Source organism: Pristis pectinata, chromosome 21 (genome assembly GCF_009764475.1).
Source record: "Pristis pectinata isolate sPriPec2 chromosome 21, sPriPec2.1.pri, whole genome shotgun sequence".
Classification (NCBI taxonomy): Eukaryota; Metazoa; Chordata; class Chondrichthyes; order Rhinopristiformes; family Pristidae; genus Pristis; species Pristis pectinata.
In genome coordinates, this window is record NC_067425.1 from 32,101,769 (window position 1) to 32,116,357 (window position 14,589).

Sequence of the window (14,589 nt, forward strand, 5' to 3'; positions counted from 1 at the left end):
CATAAACAAATCAGTGGGGCAGGAGTTCCCCCGCACAAAACCATGCTGACTATCCTTAATCAGTCTCTCCCTTTACAAATGTACATAAGTCCTGTCCCTTAGAATTTTCTCCAATAATTTCCTTACCAATAACCTAAGGCTCACCGACTTGTGGTTACCTGGCTTATCTCTGCTGCCCTTCTTAAATAAAAGAACGACATTAGCTATTCTCCAGTCTCTTGCTACCTCACCTGTGGCCAATGAAGATGCAAGAATCTCTGTCAGGACCCCAGCAATCTCCTCTCTTGCTTCCTATAGCATCTGGGATGGATCACATCTTTTGCCCTGGGGATTTATCTACCTTTTCTGCGTTCCAAGACATCTAACACTGCCACCATCTTAGTACTGACTTAACGTATCCCTCCCTGAACTCACTATTCTTCATGTCCTTCACATTGTGTGGCTCCGGTTGTCAATTGGAACATCACTCAAAGGCCTGGCTCCTAAGGTCAATGTGTTAATAGTTTTCTAATCCCTGAATTTATCTCATCAAAAATTTCCAAATTGTCTTCATTTAAACAATGAGGAGTTTAGTACAAATGTACTCAATGAGAATTTCTCAGTGTGGGGAAGACAGCACGTTGAGCAGTAAATGCATTAAAATAAGTTGTGAACATTGGAAATTAAGAAATTCAATAAGATCATGGTTGATCTTTTATATCAGTGAATACAGATGAGAAGTATTCTTGTAGAACCTTGCCCACATCCCCTGACTCCACACACAGATTACACTTTGTTCTCTAAGGGGCCCACTCTTTCCCTAGCTACTCTCTTGCTCTTGATATACATATAGAGTGTCTTGGGATTCTCCTTAATCTTATTTGCCAGGGATATTTCATGGCTTTTTTTTCCTCTAAATTTATTTCTTAAGTACTCTCCTACACCCTCTATATTCCCCAAGGTACTCAATTGATTGTAGCTCCCTATACCTGTCATATGCTGTCCTTTCTTCCCTGATCAAACCTTCAATGACCTTTGCCATTCAGACTACTAACTGGTGTCCTTTGGAAGCCATTCTGAAGTGAGTGAGGGTTCTCAATCTCTACTGTTAATAAAATGTCAGACGAATCAGTAACTGTTTTTTTCACTCTGTTGAGATAAGTACTTGGGCCAAGATAAAGCTTTAGTTCTTTTAACGCTGAGGTGCTGTAAAGTTATTTTTCTTTTGATTGAATCAGATATACTGTATGTCATTAATGGCAATAAGTAGCTAATTAAATGGGTTTTAAATTCAAACTCCCAAATAAGTTCCTATTGTAAAAGAATATTATCAAACTGAAGAGATCAAGAAAATATTTTATAGAGCTTACAGTGATTTGAACATTAATGGTGGAGATGTCAATGGCAGAGAGATTGTTATATACAGTAAATGCAGTCATTATTTCCAATTACCTCTGAAGCAAAATGCCTAAAAAAAAGCTTTTGAACTATGAATTATCTTTTGAAATTCAATGTTGACTCAACAGTTGAAGGTTCAAACCATACTGTTGGTTTTAAGTGCTTGATCTAACTTGATTCTTCAGTACATAAAGTAAGGGAGTGCTCTGTTGCCAGAGGCATAACCTGTTAGAGAAGACTTCAAACCTGCTCATGTACTTAAAGAATCCCACTGGGTTTTTCCAGGGAAGAGCAGGGAGAGTCTTTATGCTTAGCCAACATACATAGCCTCAGCCCACGTGTGACCTTAACACCCCTTTCTCATGGTGTCACTCCGACTGTCAATTGGAATCTTACTCAAAGGTTTGGCTCCTAAGATCAATGTGTTATTAATTTTCTAATCCCTGAATTCATCCCATAAACAAATTTCCAAAATTGTTTTCATTTAAACAATGAGCATGTTGGTGGAAATATATTCAGTGAGAATTTCTATGTGTGTAGGAGCCAGCAACTTGAGCAGTAATGCATTGTATTGAGAATGTAGGAAATTGAAAAAAAAAGCAGCCCCCTTCACCGTTGATTAAGATCATGGCTGGTCTTTTACATTAGTTCCGCCATTCTTGTACTATCCCCACATCTTTCGAGTCTCTTAAATATTCAAAAATCTACCAAACTTTGTCTTGAACGTACTCGGCTCCCGAACTTCCACAGACCTCTGGGTCGTGTATTTCAAAGATTCACCACCCTCTGAGTGAAGAAATTTCTTCTCACCTCTGTATTAAATGGCAGGCTCTTTATTTTGAGAGTGTGACTTCTGTTTCTAGACATACCCACCAGGCGAAACATCATCCCTGCCTTTACCCTGTCAAAGCCCATTATTGTTTTGTATGTTTCAATGAGATCACCTTCTGTCCTTCTGATCTCTCAAGGTTATGGGCCTTAATCTCTTCTCATATGACAGATCTGTCATCCCAGGAATCAATCTGGTGAACTTCAATGCACTCCCCTTATCGCACTCCCTTGTCCCTGGGTGGGAGACCAGACCTGTACACGGTATTCCAGCTGAGGTCTCACCTGTTAATTATACATCTTTACTCTGTTCTTGCAATAAAGGCCTGCACACTATTTGTTTTCCAAATAGTTTGCTGTACCTGCACATTGACTTTCAGTTGTTGATATAGAAGGACACCCAGATCCTCCTGAACAACAACACCTTTCCATATCTCACTACTTAAAGTTTCTTTCTCACCAAGTGGCTGACTTAATAATTTTCCTTCTTGTATCCCATCTGCCACATCCTTGCCCATTCTCCAGGCCTGTCTTTATTCCCTTGAAGCTTCTCTGTCCTCTCCTCACAATGCGCACTGCCACCCAGCTTTGGTATCAACAGCCAGCTTGGTTATTTGAGACTTGGTCTTCTCATCCAAATCATTGATATAGATAATGAACAGCCAATCACTAGTTAAAACCTCCCAGCATGAAAACAATCTGTTTATCCCTACATGCTGTTTTCTGCCCATTAACTAATCCTCATTCCCTGCCAATATATTGCCTCCAACACCACGTGCTCAAGTTTTGTTTTGGAACCTCTGTATGACCTCTTATCAAAGGCCTCCTTAAAGTCAAAATACACCACACCTCCTAATTCTCCCTTATCTATTCTGCCAGTTACAACAGGTTCAGTAAACATGATATCCCTCTCATAATTAAGTGTTGCCTCTGTCCAATCATATTATTATTTTCCTAGTGCCCACTTCCTTGCTAATAGATTCTAGTATTGTCCTTCCTGTTGAGGTCAGGTTCAGTGTAGCACTCAGTTTTCACTCTCCCTCCTTTCCTGAATAGTGGGGTTACATTTGCCACCTGTCAATGTGTGGGACTCATTCAACAATCTGTGGAATTTTGGAAACTGATAGCCAGTACACCCACTGTCTCCAACGCCAGGCTTTCACAACCGTGGCATGTCGGTCACCAGCTCCTGAAGGTTTAGTGGCTGTCAGTCACATAAATTCTTCCAATACTTCTTCAAAAAAACTAACTCTAATTTCTTTCAGCTCCTTCTTTTCTTTTCTTTTTCAATCTTTTTATTAGTTTTCAAATTAATACAGATTGATATATAGCATCAATATTTATACATGTAATACAAAGAGATCAGGATAACAATCATAGTATATAATCATAAAGAACAGTAAAATATAAAAAAATCTGTAGATCCAACGATCTCTTAGTAAATGAATATAATATAAAATAGAGGAAAGAAAAAGATTTATTATATAAATTTAAAAGAAAACCCAAATCAATAAAAAAATTATAAACAATATAAACTAAACAGAAAAAAACTTGGGAAAAAAAAAACGGGGCTAAAATTTCTCAGTAGAAACAGAGCAATATTATGTCGTCAAGTCCGTTCCTCCAAGTTGGAAGATTATTGAAAGGGGATCTACATCATGTGAAAATATTGAATAAATGGACTCCAAATATCATCAAATTTAAGCGAAGGATCAACAGTACCACTCCTAATTTTTTCCAAGTTTAAACATGATATAGTTTGAGAATTATTTTCTATACCTATATTTCTCCACTATTTCTAGAAGGCCTTTTGTGTCTTCTTCTGTTAAGACAGACTCAAACTATTTGCTTGATTTCTCTGCCATTTCCTTGTTGCTCAATATAGTTTCTCCTGTCTCAACCTGTAAGGGATCCACATTAACTTTTGCTCATCTTTTCGTTTTTATATATCCAGAGAACCTTTTACAATCTGGGTTTATGTTTCTGGTTAGATTACTCTAGTTTTCATCCTTCTCTTCTGAATTCTGCTTTTAACCACAAGCCTGCAGCTCTTTTTGACATTAAAAGTCTTTTCCTGTGATCTAACATAGTCTAACTTTCGTTGGCCACCATTGAACCACTTTTCCTGTTGAGCTTTTGAACCTCAGTGGGACCTATTTGTCGTAAACTTTGCATCAATTCTCAAAATGTTAGCTTTTACTTGTTTACTTTTAATGTAGTTTACCAACCTACCATAGCCAATTTATGCCTCTTATCTTTGTGATTTGTTTTGTTAAGAGTTAAGATCCTGGGTTCAGATTGAATGAAGTCACTTTCAATCCTAATATTAAATTCTGTCATATTATGATCACTCTTCCCTGAAGGCCCATTATCTGCAGGATTATTAACCACTTCTCACTACATGTTGCTAAATCTAAAATAATCTCTTTCCTCATTTGTTCTTGATCTAGAAAAGCATGTACACATTCCATGACTTCATCCTCCACACAGTTGGTTTGATACAGTGCCTTATATGCTGTTTGAAAACCCACAGACAACTCTCACTTCTTTTTCTCTGTTTCTTAGCTCCATCCAAGTTGATTCTTCTTACTGATTTTTCTGAGTTCAGATCCCTTCTCTCAGCTGATTTTTGTACATCCTTTATTACCAGGGCTAGACTGCCTCCTCCTTTACCATTTTGCCCCTCTCTTCTAAATATTTTGTATCTTGGAATATTCAATTCACAACTTGGTCACTTGGCTACCAAGTCTCTGTCAAGACTTTTGGATTGCACCCATTTACTATTACTGTGGCATTAACTCATCTTGTCACAAATACCTTCAGTTTTATCTTTCTACCATTTTGGCTCTAACTGAAGGTTTGCTATTATATTTGTGTGCTCTGCCCGGCCCTGACACACCCTGGTTGAGATTACCCTGCACTATTACCTTGGTTTTTTCCCCATGTCTCCCAAAATTTTCAAGTAAATCCATGGACTCCCATGGCTGCTTTGACCACACTTTCTCCTAAACTGCTTCCTGAAAGAATTCTATTTCTTCTACCTGCTTTCTCTATCTCTGTCACATCTGTTTTGATGATGCCACCTTCTATACCAATGCCTCTAGGCCTGCCCTTTTCCTCAAAGAAAGACTCCGCCAAACCACCAAAGCTCGCTGCCTTGGGAAAGCAGCCAACATAATCAAAGACCCCTCCCACCCCAGTCATTCCATCTTCACCTCCCCTCCATAAGTCAGAAGGTACAAAAGCTTGAGAGCATGTACCACATGGCTCAAGGACAGCTTCTATCTCGCTGTTATAAGACTCTTGAATGAACTTCTGATATGATAAGGATGAACTCCTGATCTTTCAATCTGCCTTGTCATGGACCTTGCACTTTATTTGTATACCTGCACTGCACACTGTAACACTATATTCTGCATTATTTTCTATTTTTCCCTTTATACTACCTTGATGTACTTATGTTTGTAATGATCTGACAGGATGGCATGCAAAGCAAAGCTTTTCACTGTTTCTCGGTACATGTGACAATAGTAAACCAATTACCAATTGCCTTTCCTGTTCTATTCCCTGCAATCATTCTCCCTCCCAGACACAGGATAGAATTCCCCGTTCCATATTTAATGGGTCAATTTCTGATACCTCCAACGTGATGCCATCAAGAAACACATTATCCTCTCCCCTCTTCCTTCAGTATTACATTGAATGGTTTGAACGGTTCCCTTATACAATGAGATGGACTATGACCTCACGATATACCTTGTCATGACCTTGCACCTTATTGCACTGCACTTTCTCTGTAGCTTTGACTCTTTACTCTGAATGGTTATTAACCCAATGTAACTGCACCGTGTAATGAATTGACCTGTATGATCGGTATGCAAGACAAGTTTTTCACTGTACCTCGGTACAAGTGACAATAATAAACCAATACAAAGAGAGCATTCCTTTTTATTGGCACTTGTTCACAAGATATGGATGTCCCTAGCAATACTGGAGTTTATTGTCCAATCCCAGAGAAGGCAGTAAAGATAGGAATGCAGGGTTGAGGTTACAGTGAGATCAGCCAAGATCTTGTTGAATTACAGAGAGGCTGAGTGGTTTCCTCCTGCTCCTCATTCAGATTCTAATATAAACCAAAGTAGAATGAAGCTGAGAAATTCCTCAGCTGCTGCAGATCACCGTCCACGAACTGGGATTAATGTCTCATCACGGGAGGACACTAGGATCTTGTTGACAATGGGGATTTTACACTGACTCATTGGGAAGATGGGAAGATGTTCCTCGGAGGAACAGGTTAAAGAGGCTTTTATTTTTCCACAAACACACTGAGTTAATGGTCTTCATCAGCTGTGTGAATGGTAATGATTTCTTGCCCTCAGCAAAGATGACCTTTACCCAAGCAAAGACCCACACACAAATTCCAAACTCTCTCCAATTCTGAGGGGAATCTGGAGAAACATATGCCCAACAATCACTTCCTGCACTGATGCTTCTGCACAAGCTAAGTGTTTACTTGGACTGCAGTAAAAGTGTACAGACAGCCTTATCTTCCAGGGAACTGTGATTATTCCAAATGGGAGCTGTTCCACAGCTCTGTCTACATTTAATGATTTGTTAGTGCTAATGTCGGCTAGAGGGGCATGCTCTAAAACACTGGAAATAACAAAATACCGTCCTTTTGCATTTTCCAAGAAATGCAACTGCGTCTGTTGGTTCCCATATCAGAAGGGGACTTCCTGATTATCTCACAGAGATTACTGTACATTCCAGTACCCAGTCAACCATTACTTCCTTCCACAGGCCAGCCTGCCTCTCTTTTGTATTACTGGGATGGAAGGCAGAAATCTTGGTCTTTCTATGAGATGATTTTCATGAAGCTAAGTTTAAATTGAAAAATCCTTCAGTTCCCAATTACTGTCACTATGGGAAGTAGCCTTTGGTGGAGGCTAATATTTTTTGTGATGCATATTCTGGTGGAGTAGCACAGACACACATTGTGAGGTTACACACATCAGTAAAAATAACATTTTGAGTGTGTCTGGTGTTCGTGAAACTATAAACTAGCAAGGAAACAGTCTCTTCTCGAAAGGCAGGGAGAAGATCTACAATAGGATGTCACTGAACTGGAGAGGGTGCAAAAGAGATTTATGAGGATGCTCGTGGAACTGGAGGGTTTGAGTTATAAGGAGAGGATCGATAGGCTAGAACTTTTTTCCCTGAAGTGTAGGAGGCTGAGGTGTGACTCTATAGAGGTTTATAACATCACAAGGGGCATAGATAGGGTGAACAGCCATAGACTTTTCCCCAGGGTAGGGGAGTCTAAAACTAGAGGGCATAGGTTTAAAGTGAGAGGGGAAAGACTTAAAGGGACCTGAGGGGCAACTTTTTCATATAGAAGGTGTTGGGTATATGGAATGAGCTGCCAGAGGAAGTGGTAGAGGTGGGTACAATTACAGGCATTTAGAAGACATTTGGACAGGTATATGGGTAGGAAAGGTTTAGAAGGATAGGGGCCAAACACGGAAAAATAGGACTAGCTCAGTTAGGCAATGTTTGGCATACATGAGTTGGGCTGAAGAGCCTGTTTCCTTGCTGTATAACTCTATGACTCTAAGATGGCAGGTTTGGGATCATACTTGACCCATCCAATTGGCTATCAAACTTGAAGTCACCAGTTTATAAAGAACTTCTTGTGCTGGATCCTGATGGAAGTCCTGACTGTGAGACCCTATCAGCTTTAGTAAGGACTGTTAATATTTGGCAAATGCTCATTGGTAGCCATGGCAGGTTACAGAGTGCAGTAGAGTCAGTCTCAACAGACAGATAAAGCAGCAGGATGAGATGCATTGTTGTAGTGAAGTCTTTCTGTGCATTCCCTGCATTCTCTCACTCACCTTCAGCCTTAAGCTGTAGAATTCCACCTCTGAACCTCGGCACTTTTCCTCGCTTAGTTAACAAATACCTTAAATAGAACTTAACTATGCAAACGTTTCATTACATCTTTACGCCTCTCTCTATGCCACGGAGGTAAATCTGTCTGATTATATGTCAATGCAATTTGTTGCAATATCTTGCTTTGCTCCAGGTGATGTATAAATGGAAGTTGTTGTTGTATGTGTTTCCCAAGGTATAATGGACGTTTCTCATTGGTGTCTAATCTAATATGCAATTGGCCTGGGAGCACTCCTGTTGAGTTCAAAGGCCGTGTTCTCAAGCCTAACTGTGCACGATCTAAGGCCAAGATTAAAGTGGTGCAGTACTAAAAGGGTGTTGCATCACTGAATATGCCTGTCTTGGAAAATGTTGCAAAATTACAGCGCAGTTGTCCTCAGAGATCAACATAAAAAATTCCATGGCACTTTTCTAGTGAGAATCTGGGGAGATCTTCCAGCTACAACCTGATTTAGTCCTTCAATGAACTGGAATGGGTGGAGGGCACCCTGTTGTTTGCGGAAGCTGGCTGTTCACAAATTGGCAGCTGGTTTCCAAGGTTACAAAAGCACTTTGTGGCTTTAAAGGACAGCTGGACAACCTGAACTCGTGCAGTGTACAAGAGCTAGCGGCAATGTCTAATTCTGATGCACATGAAGTGTTTGGGATGGCCACCAATGTGTTGGGCAACTGGCCAATTGTGATGTGAACAAGCTCTGACGATGTCCCCGGCTTTGCTTCCTTCCCATCAGGAGAGAAATGGTACAAACACAACCTGACGTACAGGATTATCAACTGGCCCAGGTACCTGGAGCAACGGCGTGTGAGGATGGCAGTGAAGACGGCCTTTGAGCTGTGGAGCAACGTGTCACCGCTGACCTTCGGGGAGGTGATGGACGGCCCTGCAGACATCCGCCTCGCGTTCTACCAGGGCGAGCACAATGACGGAATTGGCAACGCCTTTGATGGACCAGGTGCTGACTGCTGTCTCATCGTAAGATTCATACTTAACACGCAGTCAGATTCAAAGTTATACGTTGGTTCGGCCACAGTTGGAGCACCGTGCACAGTTCTGGTTACCACACCACAGGAAGGACGTGATTACATCAGAGAGGGTGCGGAGGAGATCCGCCAGGATGTTGCCTGGGATGCAGTGTTTCAGTTCTGAGGAGAGACGGGATAGGATGCGTTGGAGTGAAAGAGGCTGAGGGGAGGATCTGACAAAGGAATACAAAACTCTGAGGGGCATAGACAAGGTATATGGTAGAAGCAGCAAACAATCTGCTGGAGGAACTCAGCAGGTCGAGCAGTGTCTGTGGGGGGAGGAATTGCTGACGTTTCGGGTTGAAACCCTGCATCAGGACTTGATTTGAGGGTGTCCCAGTCACCTGGCACAGCATCAGAGGAAGCCAACCAGGCACCCCCCCACCCTCCTCCGACCAGGTGACCCCCCCCGCCCCCCTCCCAGACCAGGTGCCCCCCCTCCCCAGACCAGGCGCACCCCACCCCCAACCAGACACATTGCATGCCTTGTTTGTGAAAGTTGCATTAGCCAATGGGAGGAGCCCGGAGAAGTCACTAACAGGTATCATCTCCCCACGTTCATCCTTTCAACCTGGTTTCCATGCAAGAAAATTAACTTTCAGAACCAATAACTTTGCAAGATTTTATGCTTCATTCTCCCTTGGAAATCAAGTTAATCTTGAACTGTGACAGTGGCTGCCGAGCTTCTGACACCATGATTCATATTCAGAGACATACCAAGGTTTCAGTTTGTTCAGTTCAATCACCCTTGACTCATCTTTGAAGGAACCGATTAATCCTGAGTCACCTTCAGCATTTGAAAGATGAACGGGTGGTTGAAACCCTGGGCAGGACTCAGGAAATGATGTTAGCTTTGATGGTTGGGTTTGTGGCTGATGTTGTTGGCAGTTGTCTGTGGATCCCTTGATTGCATTGTGCTAGTGAAAAAGGGCTTGATAATCCACCTGGGAGTTACGCACTCATGGTTTTGGGCCACACAACTTACTAATGCATTGAGCAATGTCTTACATAGTTCACTTTTTCCACCTTATTTACTTCTGAAGACGTTTGGGTTCTGGAGATCCCACTGCTGTCCTGAGCTTGTTCTCCCTGTCTGTTACAGGCGGAGCCTTGGCCCATGCTTTCTTTCCCCGAAGAGGAGAAGCCCATTTCGACAATGAAGAGAGGTGGTCCCTGAACCAGGGCAAAGGCAGGAACCTGTTCATCGTCACCGCACATGAAATTGGACATACACTGGGCTTGGAGCATTCTCCCATCAAAAATGCCCTGATGTCTCCATTTTATAAAAAGTTAGGCCGAGACTTTATCCTAAACTGGGATGACAAGATGGCCATTCAGAAACTCTATGGTAAGCTTAAGATTCAGATCATTTGTCTACTGGTCTTAATACAATTTATTACATTATTAAGATTCAAGGATGTGTTCAAAACCTCACTGAAAAAAGTGCAACATCCCTACCAACGTCAAAGTGGAGGAGGAGTATTCAGGATGGGACCGAGAGCTTGACTCAGTTGCACACAGAGGCCCAGCATAAACAGCAGAAGAACCACACCATCCCACAAATCATGCATTCACTTGTACTGCTGAGCTCTTCCTGCCCCATTTGTGGTGGAGCCCATGGGTCCTACAGTGGCCTCATCAGAACCCACAGAACTACAATGGAAGCAAGCCACCCTATCCCGAGGAGCTACCTAAAAAAGGAGAAGCAGCAACCTACCGATGGGAGGTAGCAAAGGGGTTCATCATTTAAGGATAGAGGTGAGAAATAGGTCAAAGACCCACAGTGGAAGGGGTCAGTGTGTTCCCAAAATGTAGGAGAGGGTTAAGGTCAGTCAGGAAGACGTGGTTAGGTGATAACAGCAAGCTACGAACTGTGGACTGAACGAGCAACGTTTAACAGGTGAAGTTGCCACAGAAGAGTGGGTAGGGTTGGGCAGCGTCCCCCTACGTTTAACACAGGGAAAAGGAAGAAGATCTAGCCTGGCAAATTTGTATCTTATGAAGATTTGGAGGGAAATTTTGAGAGGAGCAATGACAAGAAAAAGGAGAAAGGGACGAAGAATTTTCAATTTCCTTTTGATATAGAAGGAAGCTATTTGGCTCATCAAGTCTATGCCAGCTCTCAGAGCATTCCCATCAGTCTCATTTCCTGATCCCCCCCCCCCCCCCACCAAGTCAAGTCGTCGAGTTTATTGTCATGTGCACAAGTACGGTGAGGTACAGGTACAATGAAAAACGTGTTTGCAGCAGCATCACATGCACGTAGGTACAGACAACACACAGAATATACAGAATATAAATTATACAAGACAGTGGTGGGGAAAAAAAGCCTGTGTAATACAAGATATTAGTGCAAAAAAAACTATCCACCCATAACCTATTCTCTCCCTTGTACCCATTAGCAAGTAGCATAGTGGTTAGCATAACGCTTTACAGTGCCTGCGACTTGGGTTCAAATCTGGCCACTGTCTGTAAGGAGTTTGTACGTTCTCCCCGTGTCTGCTCCCCAAATCACTACACAAAAAGATGCATTTCACTGTTTCGATGTACATGTGACTAAAGAAATCTTATCTTACAATCCTCCCACTAGCTACCTACACGAAGGCTAATTTACAGCAGCCAATTAACAGCACATTGTGACGTGAGGAAAGCAGAGCACCCGGGGAAATCCATGCAGTCATGGGGACAACATGCAGACTGTACATAGGTAGTACTGGATAGTACTGGAGGTCAGGATCAGATATGGGTGACTAGGGTTGTGAGACAATTGCATAACCTGGAATGCCCATGTCACACTTAGGGTTATAACGAAGCTAATGTGGTTGGAGACCAGAGAGAGAGAAAGCAGTAAAATAGAGTTCAGGAATGAGTTATGAACAGACTATATTCAAACCCAAAGGATTTAAAGAACAAATGATTTTGGGTAAAATCTCTTGAATGAAGCAGGGAGAGAGAAATGTGGATAGGTTGTGTTGACAATGCGATCTTAGAAGGTTCACACAGATTATATTTTCCCAGAGTAAAAGTGGACCTGCAGCCAGTGTTAACCTGCTACTGTTTGGTGCTAGAGGTCAGTCAGAGAGTGGAGGCAAGGTTGAGCAATGGATTTATGGATGGAGCTGCCCCACTGATTTCTGAGACCCACAGGAGTATAAGTAATGCACAGGACAGAGTACTGGTAAACCCTTCATGACTTTTGTTATTCCTGAAGCAGACACAGTCACCGATTGAACCCCGAGTGTTGGGAATACACATTTCCACCTTGACCAGGAGATAACTTGTCCATTTGATTTGGTAATTATTGTTCACTATGAAATTACTGCTTTTCTTCCTGCATCTGTTCACAGAGACAGAGGTACAGTGGGGCACACACTGAGCTAAGCTCAGGTAACCCAAAACTTACAAACTATTCATGGTTTGTAAATTATACCTGGGCCAGTCTGACCCAAATTGCCCCAATTTCCAACTATGCTGTGCACTCCAAATGGCTCAAACTGAAGCTCCATGTGGCTTAACCTGACTTCAATGATAATATGATCCTTATAGGTGAGGGCAGCCACTTGGACCATCCTGGTTCATGTATCTGTAGTGATACAGTGACCGCAAGAAATTGCAGAGAGTTGTGAAAGCAGCCCAGTCCATCATGCAAACCAGCCTCCCCTCCATTAACTGTCTACATTTCCTGTGCCTTGGGAGAGATCCAACATTATCAAGGACCCCTCCATCCCAGTCATCCTCTCTCCTCCCCCCGTCCCATCAGACAGAAGATACAAACACTTGAGAACACATCCACCAAGGTCAAGGACAGCTTCTGCTGCTTTAAGACTCTTGAATAGACTGCTTATACGATAAGGATGAACTCTTGATCCCTCAGTCTACCTCGTCATGGCCCTCGCACCTTATTGTCTACCTGCGCTGCACTTTCTCTGTAACTGGAACACTATATCCTACATTCTGTTTTTTTTTTCTCTTTTGTATTATTCAATGTATGGAATGATCTGTCTGGATGGCATGCAAACTAAAAGCTTTTAATTTATCTTGGTACATGTGACAATAATAACTAATTACCATACTACACACATCCAATTCAGCATTAAATTGGTTCTAATGATTTGCAACTCTCCTCCTGTATCTGGGGGTTAGTTCTATTGATGGATTACTCTGTGGATGAACAGCCTCCTGATTCTTCATCTGCCTATCAATAATTTTTACTTATGCCTTTGTCCCACCCTCACAATTTAATTGAAAACAATATTTTGAATTTACTTTTCCCAGTCCCAGAAATCAGGATTTCTACAGCACTTTGCACAAGTTCAGTCACCCCAAAGCAAATGTATTATTTTCGATGTTGTGGTGTAGGTAGGTATCTTGTATAAGGTGACCTTGTACAACTTGAACACCTACCACCTGGATCTGCCGGACAGCTTCTCTCTGTCTAGCTTTCAAACTTTGACAGGAGGTTGGTGCTGCTAGAAAAGTATTCCAACCTGGGAAACAGGAACAGGAGTAGGCCACTCGGCCCATCGAGCCTGTTCTGCCATTCGATCCATTTCCTGGCCTGATTTTTATAACCCTCGTTTCCCCTACAGTCTTGAATATATTCAATGATTCTGCTCCCACAGCTCTCTGAGAGAGTCACAACCTTCCAAGAGAAGAAATCATTCCACGTTACCATCTTAAATAGGAGACCCAATATCCTGAAACTGTGCCCCCTAGTTCTGGACTCCCAAGGGAAAGAAGTCCTATCTGTGGGGGCTCCGGACAAGATTGGGAGCCAAAGGAACATAAGAAATAGGAGCAGGAGGAGGCCATCTGGCCCGTTGAGCCTGCTCCGCCATTCAATAAGATCATGGCGGATCTGGCCGTGGACTCAGATCCACCAACCTGCCTTTTCCCCATAACCCTTCATTCCCCTACTATGCAAAAATCTATTTAACTGTGTCTTAAATATATTTAATGAGGTAGCCTCCACTGCTCCCTGGGCAGAGAATTCCACAGATTCACTACTCTCTGGGAAGAGCAGTTTCTCCTCATCTCTGTCCTAAATCTACTCCCCCGAATCTTGAGGCTATGTCCCCTAATTCTAATCTCACCTATCAGTGGAAACAACCTTCCTGCCTCTATCTTGTCTATCCCTTTCAGAATTTTATATGCTTCTATAAGATCCACTCTCATTCTTCTGAATTCCAGCGAGTATAGTCCCAGGCGACTCAATCTCTCCTCATAGGCTAAACCCCTCATCTCCTGAATCCACCCTGTGAACCTCCTCTGCACCACCTCCAAAGCCAGTATATCTTCCCTCAAGTAAGGAGACCAGAACTGCACGCAGTACTCCAGGTGCGGCCTCACCAGTACCCTGTACAGTTACAGCATAACCTCCCTGCTCTTAAGTTCAATCCCTCCAGCAAT

General features: G+C 42.4%; 1 protein-coding gene across 1 annotated transcript in view; it reads left to right on the forward strand.

Annotated features, from left to right (window-relative positions):
- The window catches only part of mmp28 (matrix metallopeptidase 28), an 84,230-nt gene that overhangs the window by 54,515 nt on the left and 15,126 nt on the right, over window positions 1-14,589 (forward strand). Inside the window, exons 4-5 of the mRNA XM_052035718.1 lie at window positions 8,889-9,110; window positions 10,283-10,528. Coding sequence (XP_051891678.1) covers window positions 8,889-9,110; window positions 10,283-10,528 — 468 coding nt within the window. The remainder of the gene's footprint in view (window positions 1-8,888; window positions 9,111-10,282; window positions 10,529-14,589) is intronic.